At 30.1% G+C, this 15821-nt stretch overlaps 2 protein-coding genes across 2 annotated transcripts; both read left to right on the top strand.

Annotated features, from left to right (window-relative positions):
• The first annotated feature begins 1400 nt into the window (after window positions 1-1400).
• Window positions 1401-3039, top strand: LOC114377611 (coumaroyl-CoA:anthocyanidin 3-O-glucoside-6''-O-coumaroyltransferase 2-like). Its single transcript, XM_028336212.1, has one exon. The coding sequence runs from the start codon at window positions 1487-1489 to the stop codon at window positions 2873-2875; it is 1389 nt and encodes a 462-aa protein (XP_028192013.1). The 5' UTR covers window positions 1401-1486; the 3' UTR covers window positions 2876-3039.
• Window positions 3040-11219: 8180 nt separating this feature from the next.
• LOC114373974 (transcription factor MYB41-like) lies at window positions 11220-12875 on the top strand. The gene is made up of 3 exons (XM_028331552.1): window positions 11220-11495; window positions 11597-11726; window positions 11965-12875. The coding sequence occupies exons 1-3, from the start codon at window positions 11363-11365 to the stop codon at window positions 12674-12676; spliced, it is 975 nt and encodes a 324-aa protein (XP_028187353.1). The 5' UTR covers window positions 11220-11362; the 3' UTR covers window positions 12677-12875.
• Window positions 12876-15821: the final 2946 nt, after the last annotated feature.

The raw sequence follows: 15821 nt of genomic DNA, 5'->3' as shown, positions 1-15821 counted from the left end.
ATTATTTATAATAAATTTATTTATTTTACAACAATAATTATCTTAACGTTAATTTCTAATTAGTTCACCGTATAAGTTTTTGTTTTCTCAATAATATTCATTAAACTCTTTTAGAATATCTTAAAAATAATTATTAAATAATTTTAGGCTTAAAAATATTTTTAATTTCTAATAAGCATTCAATTTTTGTGTTTGTTTTTTTTTTAACAATTTTTTGTTTTGTATTAAGTTTCTAATAAAATAATAATTTTATTTTAACCTCTGATAAATTAATAAATTTTATGTTTTTTCTCTCATAAATTAATAAATTTTATTTTAATTTTGACTAATAAAAAATTTAAAAATATTATAAAAATAAATATAAAATTCGTTAATTTATAAGAAAAGAATATTCCTAATGAAAAATAAAATTATTATTTTATTAGAGATTCAATAAAAAAAAATTATTATATAACAAACATAAAAATCACATATTTTTTAGAAATAAAAAAAAACATATTTAAGTTATTATTTTATAACTTAATTACTTTTTTTTTAATCTTAAATCACAAAACCCTTTATGAGTTTCCTACGATCTTGCCGTAGCTAGTGGAGCACAGAAAGAAGAACAAGACCCCAAATCATTAGTAGACAAACATGATGACTTCGACTGAATCATTTTATATTAAAAAAATTACCTAGTTCCTTCCAACCACTTGCGTAGAACTTGTATTGAAGAAAAACTAACATCTTTATATTAATTAATTTTATTTGTCAAAATCGGTGCTTATTTAGTGATAAGAACCAATGTGGTTTCGTGCTAGTCGGTTATATGAAAACAACTGATTAGAAATAAAGTTGCCTTTCCTTTCAAAAATAAAAAATAAATAAGTTGCGTTCTAGGAAAAAGTCCACGAGCCTAATTCTTAATTAGCGATGTAAAAGCTACAATTTTAGGATTAACATCTTATCACTGACAATAAACATACAAAACAGGGACAAATAAACAGTTGAATAATCAGTTTTTCATATGGGCAAATAGTAATTGGAAGTTTCTCCGCATTTATGGAATTAACTTAAAAGACTTCTTTGATTGTTTTTAAGATCATCCGGAGAGTAACCGAAGACTTAGTGGTTATTAAAGAAGAAAAAAAAGATAACAAATAAATTATCAATTCGATTTTTTTTCATTAATAAAAATTAATAATTTAATAATAACTGACCGATAAAAATAAAAATAAAAAGGATCGTTTTTTTCTTCTTCTCAAGAGTCAAATAAAAACTTGATGTAGGACATATATATGTATCAGAATTATTTGTCATATAGACATGGAATATACGCGTTTCGTGGACAAGTTTACTTTAAATTTCTAGTTTCTACTTTAATCCATCAAACACGAAAAGATGACAGAACTTATATATAGATACATACATTGCATCTCTTAAACATGCTAGCTTCTTCACCTAAGTTTCTTTCATATTTTTCAGAAATATACCATCCAAGAAAATGGTAGTTCTTAGAGAACACAAACTTGTAGAAAAATTTCAGGTTGGTCCAGCAGTGAGAACAATCACCACTCTTCCCCTCACATTCCTTGATTTGCCTTTAGCAGGTCCTATTTATGTGAGACGCCAATTCTTCTATCACTTCCCCCACTCCACACTCCATTTCTGTGAAACCATACTTCCTTGTCTCAAAACCTCTCTCTCTCAAACCCTTCAACACTTCTTCCCTCTCGCTGGAAACCTCCTCTGTCCACCACCACCCCACAAACCCTTCATTCGCTGCACCGGTGATGACTTTGTCACCTTAACCATCATTGAGTCCGAAGCAGATTTCAAAAATCTCTCATCCAACCGCCCCAAAAGCCTCAAAGATTTGGATCACTTGGTTCCCAAGTTAACATGCTCAAACACACACCATGACACGTTCATTTTCCCATTGGTAGCATTGCAAGCCACGGTTTTCCCCAACCATGGCCTTTGCATCGCGATCACGTATTGCCACGTGATGGATGATAGTTGTTGCAGCCATTTCATGAAATCTTGGTCCTCCATTTGTCGAAGTGGTGGAGTTGACTTTACTCTTGTGGAGAAGTCAACACCTTGCTTCGATAGGGAAGTGTTGAAGGACCCCAAAGGACTCGAAGCTATCTTCTTAAGAGATTACTTTGAAGAGAGGTCAACTTGGAAGGTTGGTAAAACTTCTGAGGTTTCCAATGGAAATAGTGAAGATTATGTCAAAGCAACGATTGTTTTTGGAAGAGAAGATGTCGAGGGGCTGAGAAGATGGGTGCTAAATCAGTGGAAGAGAAGTAAGGAATTCAACACACCACAATATATATCAAAATTTGTGGTGACGTGTGCTTTTGTGTGGGCTAGTTTGGTTAAAACAAGATGCAGAAATGATGAAGAAGAAGATGTCAAAGAGGAGTTCTTTCGTTTCGCTGCAGATTGCAGAGATCGCCTTGAGCATCCTGTGCCAAAAACTTACTTTGGAAACTGCTTAACTCTCTGTTATGCAATGCTTAAGAGAGAAGACCTCAAGGGAGAGAGTGGTTTTGTGAATGCGGTCAAGGTCATTGAAAGGGCAGTGGCTGATATGAAAAGTGAACTCTTCAAAGATGCAGAAAATTGGAGGGAATCTTTTACGAAGATGTTTGTGTTGGGAAGCACTTTGATAGTTACAGGGTCACCAAAATTCACTGTTTATGAGACTGATTTTGGATTTGGAAGGCCTACCAAAGTGGAAATGGCACATTCCTTTAAGGGTATGTCTCTGGCCGAAACTGGGGATAATGAAGGAGGACTTGAGATTGGCTTGGTGTGCACAAGTACAGAATATGAATATTTAATTTCCCTCATTGAACAAGGACTTCAAATTTCAAAGTCTTAATTTCATTCGTGTAAAGCTAAGGTCTATAAAAGAATTTCATCACTCAATAAAAGTCAGGGTTGATTTTAGCTTCCCCTACTGTAATAAGGATCTTCGGATTTTTATATTTAGTCTGATTTGGTGATTTATCTTGTTTCATTTCTAATGGATGCTTTTTTCAATAATTTATTTTGTTGACAATTATGTGCCATATGGTTGTTAGATTGTTTGGATGGAAGACGTAAATAGAAAGCTTAGCATGGAGCATATAATAACTACTTTGAGAGGATGAATATACGTTTTACACTCAGTTTATATAATCTTTCAATAACAAACTATTATTATATGTAATAGATTTGTTAACTTATATAATAAGTATTTTAAAAATCCTAACAATAAAGAATTAATGGACAATGCACAAGTTTTTACAGTACATTAGCTATTAAATTCATATTATAATAATTATTTTTTTAGGATTATTATAATAGTTAATTAATAATCATAAACAAAAGTAATACTCTGACTCTCTATCCGCACTGGGATATATTATATAGAAGGAGCATGGGCCTAGGAAATCCTTTTCCTCAGGGTGTAGGCCTAATCATTCTGGCCCATTACAAGACGGCACTGTTAAGAAGTTCTGTTATAGCCCACGGGCTAACTCATTCTAACATTAGCCCAAGATAATTTCGTTAGCTTGCATTTAGCACTAGTTAGCAAATTTACTGGGACCAAACAAAAAGATAGATAATTTAATTAGGAAGTCTAGTCATTTTTTTTTATCTGTAGAAATATTTATAACAACTCAGCATAATATTCCATCAATTGTGTTAGATCCTCTTTTAAACACAAAGTATACAAAATTCTTATTAAAAAAAAATCGAAGAAGATTGCATTAAAAAAAAATCAAATTTCCTGCGGAAGCAAATATTTCATCTGCTTCTCACATTCTATGAATAGTCGACACACTTTATCTCTCTCTCAAGCTTAAAGTATCTGAGGAAAAGAACCTTCAAATAGTGTTCTTTCACTCACCTTTGTAAAATAGCCCTGTTGAGACATGTATTGCTTATAGAACCAATTCCTAAAATTAAGAAACCCACATGAGATACAGAGGAATAAGTTATTCTTTTTAAAAAAAATTACGTTGATCAAGAGATGTTGAAGCCGCATATATTATTTGAATTGAACCTAATAACATTAGCCAGGGAGAAAATATAGAATGTTATCCATATCTATTAGAGAAGTCAAAGAGATCATGCTTTCAGTACATCTCTATTCTCTCATTGCATGATGGAGAGTGTCTTTTCTTCTCTCATTGATGCTATTGACAGACGGATCTCAATCCCTTGTTCATCTCCAAAAAATGTTAAATAAAATTAAACTTAACTGTATTTTTTTAATTTGAATTGTGTATGATTTCGATCTTCCAAAGTTTTTTTAACTAATTAAGTCTCTTGTTTTAACATTCAAGAAATTCTATCTCTCCTTCGATTTTCTTTTACCTAAACTCTCAAATTCTCATTTTTTTTATTCAAAATTTTCACAAACTAATTTATTTTTCCTATTTAAATAAAACTTACCAAAAGAAATATCAGATTTCAACAAAAAAAGATTATATATATATATATATATATATTATCCTAATTTTGCTTCTTCAAACCAATATTTCTCATTGTATACCAAACTTTCACTTTATTTTAACTTATCAACTTTCAAAATCGTTTCTTATTTTTTTTTCTTGTTTTGGTATTCAACGGGGCAAAAGCCCACACGTTTCTTATCTTAAATTCATCATAAACTTCAAGTATTTAAAAAGAAAAATAAGGATTTAAGAGATTTAGTAGAAGAAACTTCTTCTAAGACAATTGAAAACTAATAAGGAACCAAATTTACTTAATTTTAAAAATAGAGGAACTCAATTAATTAAAAATAATACCCGAAAAACGAAAATTGCACACATAATAATCCAAACTTATAATAAAACGAATAACGAGTATTATTTTTAGTCTAAAACCACATGTGTATCACGTAATATTATTCGAAAATTAAGTCAAAACTTTACGTAAAGAAAATTAGGCATGTTCTACTCGAATTAACTGGCCTTCGGTTTGTGTAAACAAAAAAAGAAAAAAAAAAACTGGCCTTCGTTAAATAATGTACTGTTATGATCATGAAAACAGAAATATTCTGTTTCTAAATATAAAAAATTATCGTTGAAGGAACTTATGCAATGATAATACGTGTTCATTAAGTGAAGTGCCAACACTTCACTTTTTGTTAATATTTTTTTAATTAATTAAGTTCCGTGTGATTCCCACTTGATAAACATAAGCACGTCGCCATGTAATATTGCAAGCTTCCACCAAAAACAAAGATTGCAATCTCGAAGCTCTTGAGACCAGCGTGACCCTCTACGTGTAGTCGTGTAGCTCTTCCATGCACCGCGAACCCCACCAAAAAATATGAACGAAACAATTAAGACCATGCAAGATTCAAAGTTTGTTGGAGTTTTGAAAACCACACAACTAACATACAAAATTCACATTGTAAACGCATATTTGTTATTCAATTAATTAAGAGGTGTTAGATTACTGTTTAAGGCAAGGCAGTCGTCACCCACCTTTCATTTGTGCAAAGTAATTGCCAAAAGCAGGTGCTATGCGATCATCTATGTGGCTATGTCTATGATATGTGCGTTAAGTAAAATACGTTCCTCAGCCTTTTGACTAAGATTAGGTGTGATATGGTGATTAAAATAAATAAATTAAAACCATATATTAAAAATGCATATAAAGATATAGTGACGAATTATTGTTATCCAGCTCTCCCACAACACTAAGATTCGGATCATGTAGTATAGATCTAGGCACGATCGATGAACATTTACGAAACGCAAAGGAAAACCATGCATATATAACTCGCTTTTGAAACACATTAATTACTTTATAATATTTTATTTTTTGCTGATTATAACTTTCATATTTAATTTATTGTTTAGAGAATGCAACTCTAACTATATCTACTGTTTCTTATCTTTGTTTAATCCAACTGACTGCAAAATAAAATAGGTATGTCTTCTAAATATCAAACAAGGAGACAACAACTTTTATCAACTTTATACTAAAAAATGTGGAAGTAAAAAACAAATACTATTGACAATTTGACATGGAGTTTTTTTTTTCTTCCTTTTTTACATATAGGAAAATGAATATTATTAAAGCATTGAGTTGAGTGCAAGCAATACTCAATAACATAATTCCACAAATGAATTGACATAGAGTTTTAACTAAAAGGGGCGAGTACGATGGTTCGATTCTTTACTCGCATACAACGTACATTGATATATATATGTCCCGCGATTGTCAATAAATAGATAGAGAAAAGACCAATTTAAATTACTCGCAAATATCCATTTAATTATCCAAATTGAAATTGTTATAGATTTTATTTTGGAAATCCGTGAATATGACTATTTTTGTCATCTCCGGACTCACTCTTTTACATTAGTAATTATTTTTTAAAAGGAGAAAAATAAAAATTTGTTAGATTCACATTCATCATCATCTATTTGAGAGAAAAATATTAACATTTATTATCTTAGTTTAGCGCATTAATTCTTCAACACCATAAACAGACATATTCAAATGGGCATATTAATAATCAACAAACGACTCTAGACTTCTTCTAGATCATTTTTTGTGATTGTGACAATAGTTGGCCACCATGCCTACAGTGAAGTACAAGGACTTCACAATTAGCAAGCAACAACAAAGTGACATCAGTATGGGGCTTTTCTCCTTCTGCAGGTTATAACTTAACAAAACAGGAACCACAATCGTGTGAGATCTCCGAGGGATATGAATAATAATATTTTCTTGGTAGAAAAAGTAAAAAACTAACAAGAGAGAATGAACTAAAATAGCATTTGACTTGTAAATCCCACGTTGTTAGATGGAAGGTTGATGAATTTTGGCACCTGATTTTCAATGGCTTTTGAATATATGGCCACGGATGCTAAAATAGATGAAGCAACATACTGCAACTCACAAATGTCAAGAGCCTATGGCATCATTGACTTCACTCTTAGGAACAAAAATGGACAACTGTACATATATTTAAGATCGATCGTTAATACTCCCTGCCACAAAAATTTGGCCACACATAAGCAGACATGTGTCCAAGAATTTGGGGTTGACCTCTTGTTAAAAGGTAAGAGTTTAGGTTGACACATCATCAAAGCCCATCAGTTTGGTATAGTTTTAAATTTCAGAAAACAATTTTAAACAATAAACACTAATTTTGTTAGGCTTAACAGAACAACCAAACACAAAAATAATCAATTATCATATTGCATGTCAATTTGCATAACAATTTTTTATAAATTATTACATTAATAAAAATAAATTTAATAAGCAAAAAATGTATGTATATTTTGAACATTATAAATGTGACGTGTATATATATATACTCGCACATTTTAATGGGTGTTGTACCCGTAAAAAAAATCCCTTCAATGCGTGCATCAGTTCATCAAGGTGTTTAAGTTTGACCCTGGACAGTAATAGCCAAAAAGTCAAACTTAGACTACATAATTTCAATGAAAAAAAAGTAATTCTCTAAAATTATTGAGGTGTATAGTGTATACATTAAGTAAAGTATATTTTCGTTTGAATTTTGATAAATTAATTAGGCTGTGTTTGTATGGTGTTTAGTACATTAAACGCCAAAGTTTTCCCTCAATAAAATCATATTCAACATGTATTGGAATGCGATAAATTCTTAAACTAAACACACTTAATTCAGCACCATCCCAAGACAGGAAAATATAATTATTTGAAAGGGAATTTGGAATCTCTGATTATCTTTATGAGTTAAGCTTTGGTAGAATAATTGTAAGGATTTTGATACATAGTTGCAGGAGAAGATGAAATGTATAAAATTAGAAAGGTTTATGCGAGGCCTGTAAGACTTAATATTTCTTACATAACAAGATGTGGTAAATGCTTCTGATTTTGTGTGATTTACCGAATCTATTAACAATTTGTGTTCATGATCTTTTGCTTTTAAACGTTGGATGTGGTCGGATTATTAGACCAGATCATGATAGTTTCAAATAAAGTTAATTAAAAACGCATTTATTACATACTTTAAACGTAAACTTATCTTACAATATTCTTATCCAAAATTGACAGTCAGAGCCACAGAAGGCCAGAACGAAAGGAGACAGCCAAGTAAAGTAATATGACGAAAGAGTAGAACAAAATTTCTCCAATTGTTGATAAGGAAACTGAACAACCTTACCGCCCGATCATTCCCCATAATACACCTAAAGCTAATAAGGTCAAACTCAAATTCAATGTTTATTTTCTCACCCTTATCCCAACATACAGTTTTACGATGAAAAAGAAAAAGTCACCTCTCCCCTATGTGTCTTTTGTATAAACCCCTCCTTCTATAAACAACCGCAGACATGCTTTAGTTATTCAACAGAAACTCTATATTTTTTTTAACTTAATTAGTAAAAATCACACACACACACACAAAAAAGTGGCGTGTAAACGAATCATTTTCCTTCAACCTAATGTTACGTGTTATGATTAATATATGGGTGTGACTTGTGAGTGCCCCAATCTACGAAAATATGTATGCAGTACACGCAGTGGCATGCTTTGCAAAAAAATTAAGAAGTATACGAAGTGGTCGATATATACAATCATATAGAATACTTTTTGTGGGAGTAAAAAATAACTTTTAATATTTTTGCGGGAAAAAATATTATAAATTTTTATAAATTATACGTTATTATGATAAAAATAAATGATAAATATTTAAGCTTCTATAAATTATAATTCCCCTCTACATATTTTCATATATTTTAAAAATGTTGAATGATTTTTTATCAACAATACTATATAAAAATGAGAAAGGTAAAATGATAAAATTAATAATAATTTATTTTCTTTTTTTATCTCTTATAGCTTTTTATATTAATTAATTTTAAAAAAAATTGTTAGTGATAATTGTCAGAGGTTTACTAAAGGGAGTAGACGTGGCCGTATTTGCAATTCCAGCTGATTCATCGGCATCGTCTTCTTTCACCTTGTAAACCTACATAGGTGCATGTGTTCTTAGAATATGCTATTCTCCATGTGAAAGTTCTGTTTGAAAGCTACAAATCATTGAAAGTTCACATTCACAGGTAATAAGAGCTTTGGAAGGAGACATTTGTCTTCAGTGCAAAATAAATCAATAACTAATTAACCTAAATTTATTCATGACTGCTCAAAAGCAATTATTTGAAACTTCTAATAAGAATTAAAATTACTTGGTTCACCAAAAAAATAAGAATTAAAATGTAAGATAGCACAAAATTAAAACTTATAATTCTCTATGTCAAAGACATTTTTTTATATTTCGTTTTAAATCACTTGGTGCAGTTAGAATTTAGAAAATCAAACACCTTGTTACTCAATTTGTTCATTTTCTTTTTAACTTTTGATAACTATTTTAGCTTGGCAAAGAATTTTTACTAAAATAAACTGCAATTTTTAATAACATACAAAAAATAATGATAAAAGCTTAATTTTATATTTTAATATTTTAAATTAACCATTTAAAAATATTAAGATTAATTTCTTTCATAAAATAAAATTTAGATTCTTGTCTTAAAAATTATTCCAATATTTTGTACTTAAAAAATTAAATACAAACATTACATAGTTCAAGCAAAACTAAGCTTGGAATTCTTAAACAAGATTCCAGATTCCACTATGGGGGATTAAAAAATATCTAGGAAAAAAATTTATTAAAAATAAACAATCAGTTTTTCCACCAAAGAATAATCATTAAAAAAATAATAGATATTTTGTACTTATAACAACACAACAAAAAATCATTAAACTAATGTAATTCTATTTAAAAATACGCCTATTGACAAAAAAATGGAATTAAAATCAATATTTTTATATTTCAATACTTTAGATTATGAAAATTAAATAAAATATTACTGCATAAATAAAGAAACATGTGAAATAGATTTAAAAAATATTTCATAAATTGTGTAATTTTTTAATTATTTGTAAAAAAAAATATTAAGTATTGTTGGTATGTAGTGAGATCATATCTATTTTTTATTTTGTATAAAAGTTACACTGCATTTAGATCTTATAATCAATGTATATTATGCAAACTCTTCACCATTAAGTTGATTCTAATAGGTATCTGTCATATATTATGGTATGAGTTATTTTAATTTATAATAAAAATCATCTTGTCTATAAAAAATATATTAATTCTTAAGTGATTTTATATTTTAAAATTATTATAATGGTTGAAATAACTACCAAGACAGAGTGAAAATATAATTGAGAAACAAAGATAGTAATAAATCATGCACACTTATTTTTTTAAAAAAAAATTATGACTCCAATAACACAAGTTGTTTTAGTTATTAGTTATGTTTAGATTCACATATAATATAGGATTAGCAAATTTTATGTTTCTTTTATATTTACATGAAATTAAAAATATTTATAAAATTGCTTATAAATGTGTTTTTAGTTACTAATATTAATTTGGTACAAGTAAAGATGAGTTCACATCTTTTAAAATAAGGTATTGCATGTGTTCGAGATTTGTAAAAAAATTATTATAGGTAATAAAAATTTTCCTTTAAATAATTATATATATGTAGCTTGGATTTAAATTTGAAATTATTAGGTAATTTAAAACATCATTGCACCTGTTTATGCTTATATATGCATAGTCTTTATATTTATTAACTTCATATGATGCTTCAAATTTTAACATTTAACATTGAATTTACAATTGAGAGATCTAAATTTTTGTAATAAAGTAATAAAAATATAAAATAATTAATCAATGCAAAATAATCGTGTAACATAATAATTGGTAAGTGAAAATAATTACTCTAGGTAGTATATATTATTCTCACAAAAATGGTTATGAAAAAAAATATCATTCTTGAAATTTTATCTAATAAGTGTGTATTGCATGGCATATATTTTTAAAAGGAAACTATACTCTCGTGCTCCTTAAAGTTTAACAAAATTTCACTTGATCACTGTCTCTTCTTGACCCTACATAAACCTCACTAGCGAGCTTAATTTATATAATAATAACAAGATATCATATATCTGTCCTAATTTTTAAGCAGTATGTTGTATGCATACCTATTAAATGTGTATAATTATACGTACAGGTGTATACATCTGTTGATAAATATAATACATAGCAGAAGGACGGCACCAAATCCTTTTGACTTCAAGCGAACATCCCCACTTCCTTTTGCTATAAAGCCAGGGGTCGTCCTCGCTTTGCATTAGACCCAACAAACGTTTACTTTCTTTGAGTTTCAGTTTCATTCAGCACAACCCTCTTTCTAATTCTTCTCTTTCGTGTTTGAGTGCACTTTGCGGCTGCACTTTTAGAAACCATTCATTCACTCTATTATACTTTTTACTATTCATCTGCTTCAATTTCAAAATGGGAAGAGCACCTTGTTGTGACAAGAATGGCCTCAAAAAAGGTCCATGGACTTCCGAGGAGGATCTCTTGCTCACCAACTACATTCAAACTCATGGACCTGGAAATTGGAGAACCATCCCCAAGAATGCCGGTACCGATCTACACCATTTTCATTATTCTACTTCTAATTCTTATTATAAGTTTTATGTGTCCACTAATTATTGAATATTAACATATATTAATGAATGACAGGTCTACAAAGATGTGGCAAGAGTTGTCGCCTTAGATGGACTAATTACCTTAGACCCGATATCAAGAGAGGAAGGTTCTCATTTGAAGAAGAGGAGGCCATCATTCAGCTTCACAGTGTCTTGGGAAACAAGTACGTGTTTGATTTATTTTTTTATCGGGGGCAAATCTTACTGGTTAGAATAATAATTTTATTAATAGAAAAGATTGAACCCATAATCTTTCATTTTTCTTTTCTCTTTTAATCATCAAATTCACTTTATATCTCCACTGTTTGATTTTCCTTAATCTCCTAAAAAAAATAAACTTTTTTTTTAAATAATTTTATGCTTATGTGTTATGTTGTTTAATATTTATGTGTTCAAATTTAGGTGGTCGGCTATAGCAGCTAGGTTGCCGGGGAGAACCGACAACGAAATAAAGAACTATTGGAACACGCACGTTAGGAAGAGGTTGCTTCGAACGGGAATAGACCCAGTTACACACGCTCCACGCCTCGATCTTCTTGACATCTCCTCGATTCTAAGGTCAGCAATAGGCAACGTTAATCCATCGATTCTGAATCTGCAAGGCCTATTGGGTGCCCAAGCGTTGATGAACCCAGAGTTTTTGAAGCTCGCTGCCACTGCCACACTTTTATCTCTAAAGAATAATGAGAACCCATCAAACTTAGTTTCACAAGTACAACAACAATTCAATAGTGCTGGGAATTGTCTAGTACAAAACCAAGTTGCTGCTCCAAATGATCCGTTTCAGACACCAACTCACGTGAACAATGGCTTATCATCAAGTTCCCCCGAGAATTCAATTCTTTCCCATCTTGGGGAGAATAATAATTACCAGCTGAATGCTCAACAAATTAACCAAGTTGATTTGCTTCTGGACCATGAATTGGAACATTACTTAAACTGTGTAAACCAAAACATTGGCTATGAATCAGTTACACCTTTGTCGACCCCAACCCCATTGAATTCATCATCCACGTATGTGAATAGCAGCACGGAGGAAGAGAGGGACACCTATTGCAGCGATATATTCAAGTTAGAAATTCCAGAGAGTCTTGACATTAGTGATTTCTTGTAAATATATGTGTCGGTGTGATTGCGTTTAATTTGCACTCTGCTGTTTAGTTTGCATTTATGTACTATTATTCTTGTTATTTAAATATGTGGGTCATGCAGAATTTTGCAGTCGGGTTGGTTATTTCTTTAAATCTTTCGTTCATTTTTGCTTTGCAGTTGTCAATATTTCTGATATATGATGACGCCAAGTCTTTGTAATTTTTATCAGTGTCTTTCTTTTGAATGCTTTCTATAGTCACATTTTTTGTGTGGTGGAGTATAGTTGATTACGCTCTCTAAACGTTAATTAGAAAAAAAAATGTACCGTCTTAATTAGGAACTACAAAATTTCCTTGGCTCATATATGGGGTTATAATGAACTTGAAACAAATTAAAACATACAGAATACAGCTTAACAGGCTGATTACTTTTTTCTTATAAAAGAGTGAACTCAATAATGAACTTAAAAGTTTAGTAGCGGGCTATTAATTGCTTAAAAAGAGTTTGGATAATTTACGAAACATCATTAAGTTAAAGTAAGAGCGACCATAGTATCAAATAATATGAAACTTGATTCTTTTGGGAATATATTAAAAATGTGTAGCTATCAAGATTTTTTTAATTTATATTTTAAATTAAATGTAGGATTAACATGATTTTATAATTATTTTAACACGTCTTCTTATCTAAAAGGAGGGGGAGAGAGAGGAAAGTTACTCGTTGAATTTGTAAGTAAATTTTGTACTATAGTTTCAACGATAAAAATGGCCTTAGAATATTTAATTTCTACTATGAAATCATAAATCAATCGGAAATATATCCTTTAAGGCTATTTATTTTTAATACATATCTTATTTTATTTTTAAAAAATAATAATGTTTGCTTAAAATAAATATTTTCAAGTAGTGTAGAGAAATGACTTGAGAATCCATATATTGAGAATTTTAAAGCTGTTAAAGTCTCAACTATTGATTTTTAAATTATTCCAATTATACTTTATTCAAAGGATTTAAATGCAAGTACACAGAGAGCATTTGTTTCATGAATTATTTCTTTAATTGTTAATTTTTTTTTCTAAAAATATAACATGTGAGAATGTTATTCTCAGATATTTTTTTTAAATGTAATATATATTATATTAATTATTTTATTATCTTATAATAAACATGAAAACAAATTTTTCCAATCTCATATTTTTAAGAATAAACAAATAATCCATAAAATAAACGCCAAATTTTCTTTTTCTTTTTTGAATAAGTTATATATAAAAGAGCTGAAAGCACTTGATAGAAAATTAAAGGAATCGGACAAACAGTCTTTGAGCGAATACCAATTAACTACAAGCTTGTTAATATATAGAAACACAAGGCAGCTAACGCTGATGTTTTAACTCAGTTAATATAAAGCGCTTATTCCAATCAGGTCCCAAGTCCGCATAAATCTGGTATATATGGAGTGTTCAGATGATTGGTTGTAGCTAGACATCGTGCTTCCTCGGAAGATTAATCAGCTTTATGTTCATTTTGACTTTCTTATCAGAGGAAGAAAATTCAAAAGATGGAAGCATCTTATATGGCATGTCACCTGCTGGTGCCTATGGAACATTTGGAATGCCATAGTTTTTTGAGAACAACATTTTGATGGGCTCAAGCTATTGGAAGATATCAAGATCATCTCTTGGCAGTGATTCTTATATAAGGGAAGAACTAAATCCGTGATCTTTTTCTCTTCTTGGTGTACTAACCCCTTATCTTGCTTTAATTCAGAAAGTTAAAATCTGATAGGAGACTTGTTTTGAGACCCTTAAGCAATTCCTATGTATAGTGGATAGGCTAACTCTTTTTGTGAATGTATTAATGTGGTCGTACACCTTGTAAAGATCTACTTAATATACATAATACAATAATACAATACTTTTGCCTTTTAATAAAAAGGTTAGATCAACAATAAATACACCTTCACTTATCTACTCTTGAGACAATTAATTTAAAGAACTTCCCCAAAAATAAATATCTATTGACCTCTTATCAATCAAAAGGGTATTGCTAATAAATGTCAAAGGCACCTATTGAAAAATTAAAAAAAAAATAAAGATTACCAAACAAAAAACGTAGTCTTTAAACATAGTAGTATTCAACATAATAAACATTCAAACAAACTATTTCCCTTGTTCCAAAACTCAGTCTTTAAACAAGATATATATTTTAGTTCATATATTTTGTCCAAAATTATTCTATTTCCATTTTGTTTATTTTTAAAATACTTTTTGAATTAAAAAGCATGTTAGTTACTATAATTGGACAAACTAACTAAAGCACACACGAATTCCATCGTGTTTTGATCAATCTATTCACGGGACCACTATTGATCATCTTTCGGCTTATCACTTCTATTCTTTCTTCCACAAAGTGTTTGAACAATGGAATCGCTATAACTAGCCAAGTTTATCACCATTCACCATGCCAAAACACTGTGGAGATATCATTTGAATGTCGATCTTTTTGACGTTCTTCGGCGATAAAAAAAAATGTCTTTGTCCTTACGTGCCCACATCTGTAAAAGAGATCCACAAAAAATTTGCTTCCGTGGGAAACGAACTCTACCTTGCCCGCATTAATTCAACTCCTTTTAGATATGATAGACATTTGTTACGGCACATTTGTGCCCATAACTCCGTATTTACAACCCATATTACATTGTATACGGTATCTTCTACTTCTCATACAAATTGAGTTATTACTTTCATATTTTGATGAGACATAAAGGTGGATTTGTTCCTTACGCACTATACAGAAACTCCATCTTTACAGGGTTGAAATTAAAAAGCTTTACAAGTACTAATTAATTTCCTCTATATTTTCTGTTGGAGAGATTTCAAACACGGAAAGCATCTTCCACAAAAGCGGACGCAAAAATCGTGTCATGCATGAAACTATTATTATCGCTTTGAAGCAAAATCAGTTATCCCTTGTGTGGATTAATTTTCTAGAAAAGAAGGGACACATCATTCATAATACTGTGAGAGAGTTAATCTGTTTATTGACTTATCCTTTTGTGTGTGCGTTCTCCCCAAGTCCTAAAAGCAAACTTTTATTTTGACAATAAGAAAAAGAAGCAAAAATGGAACCACATATCCCTCAGTTGCAACTTGCAATGAGATAGTGACT

Source organism: Glycine soja, chromosome 11 (assembly GCF_004193775.1).
Source record: "Glycine soja cultivar W05 chromosome 11, ASM419377v2, whole genome shotgun sequence".
NCBI classification, from domain to species: Eukaryota; Viridiplantae; Streptophyta; class Magnoliopsida; order Fabales; family Fabaceae; genus Glycine; species Glycine soja.
The sequence above is the reverse complement of the archived record's forward strand: the minus strand, read 5'-3'. Positions and strand labels throughout refer to the sequence as shown.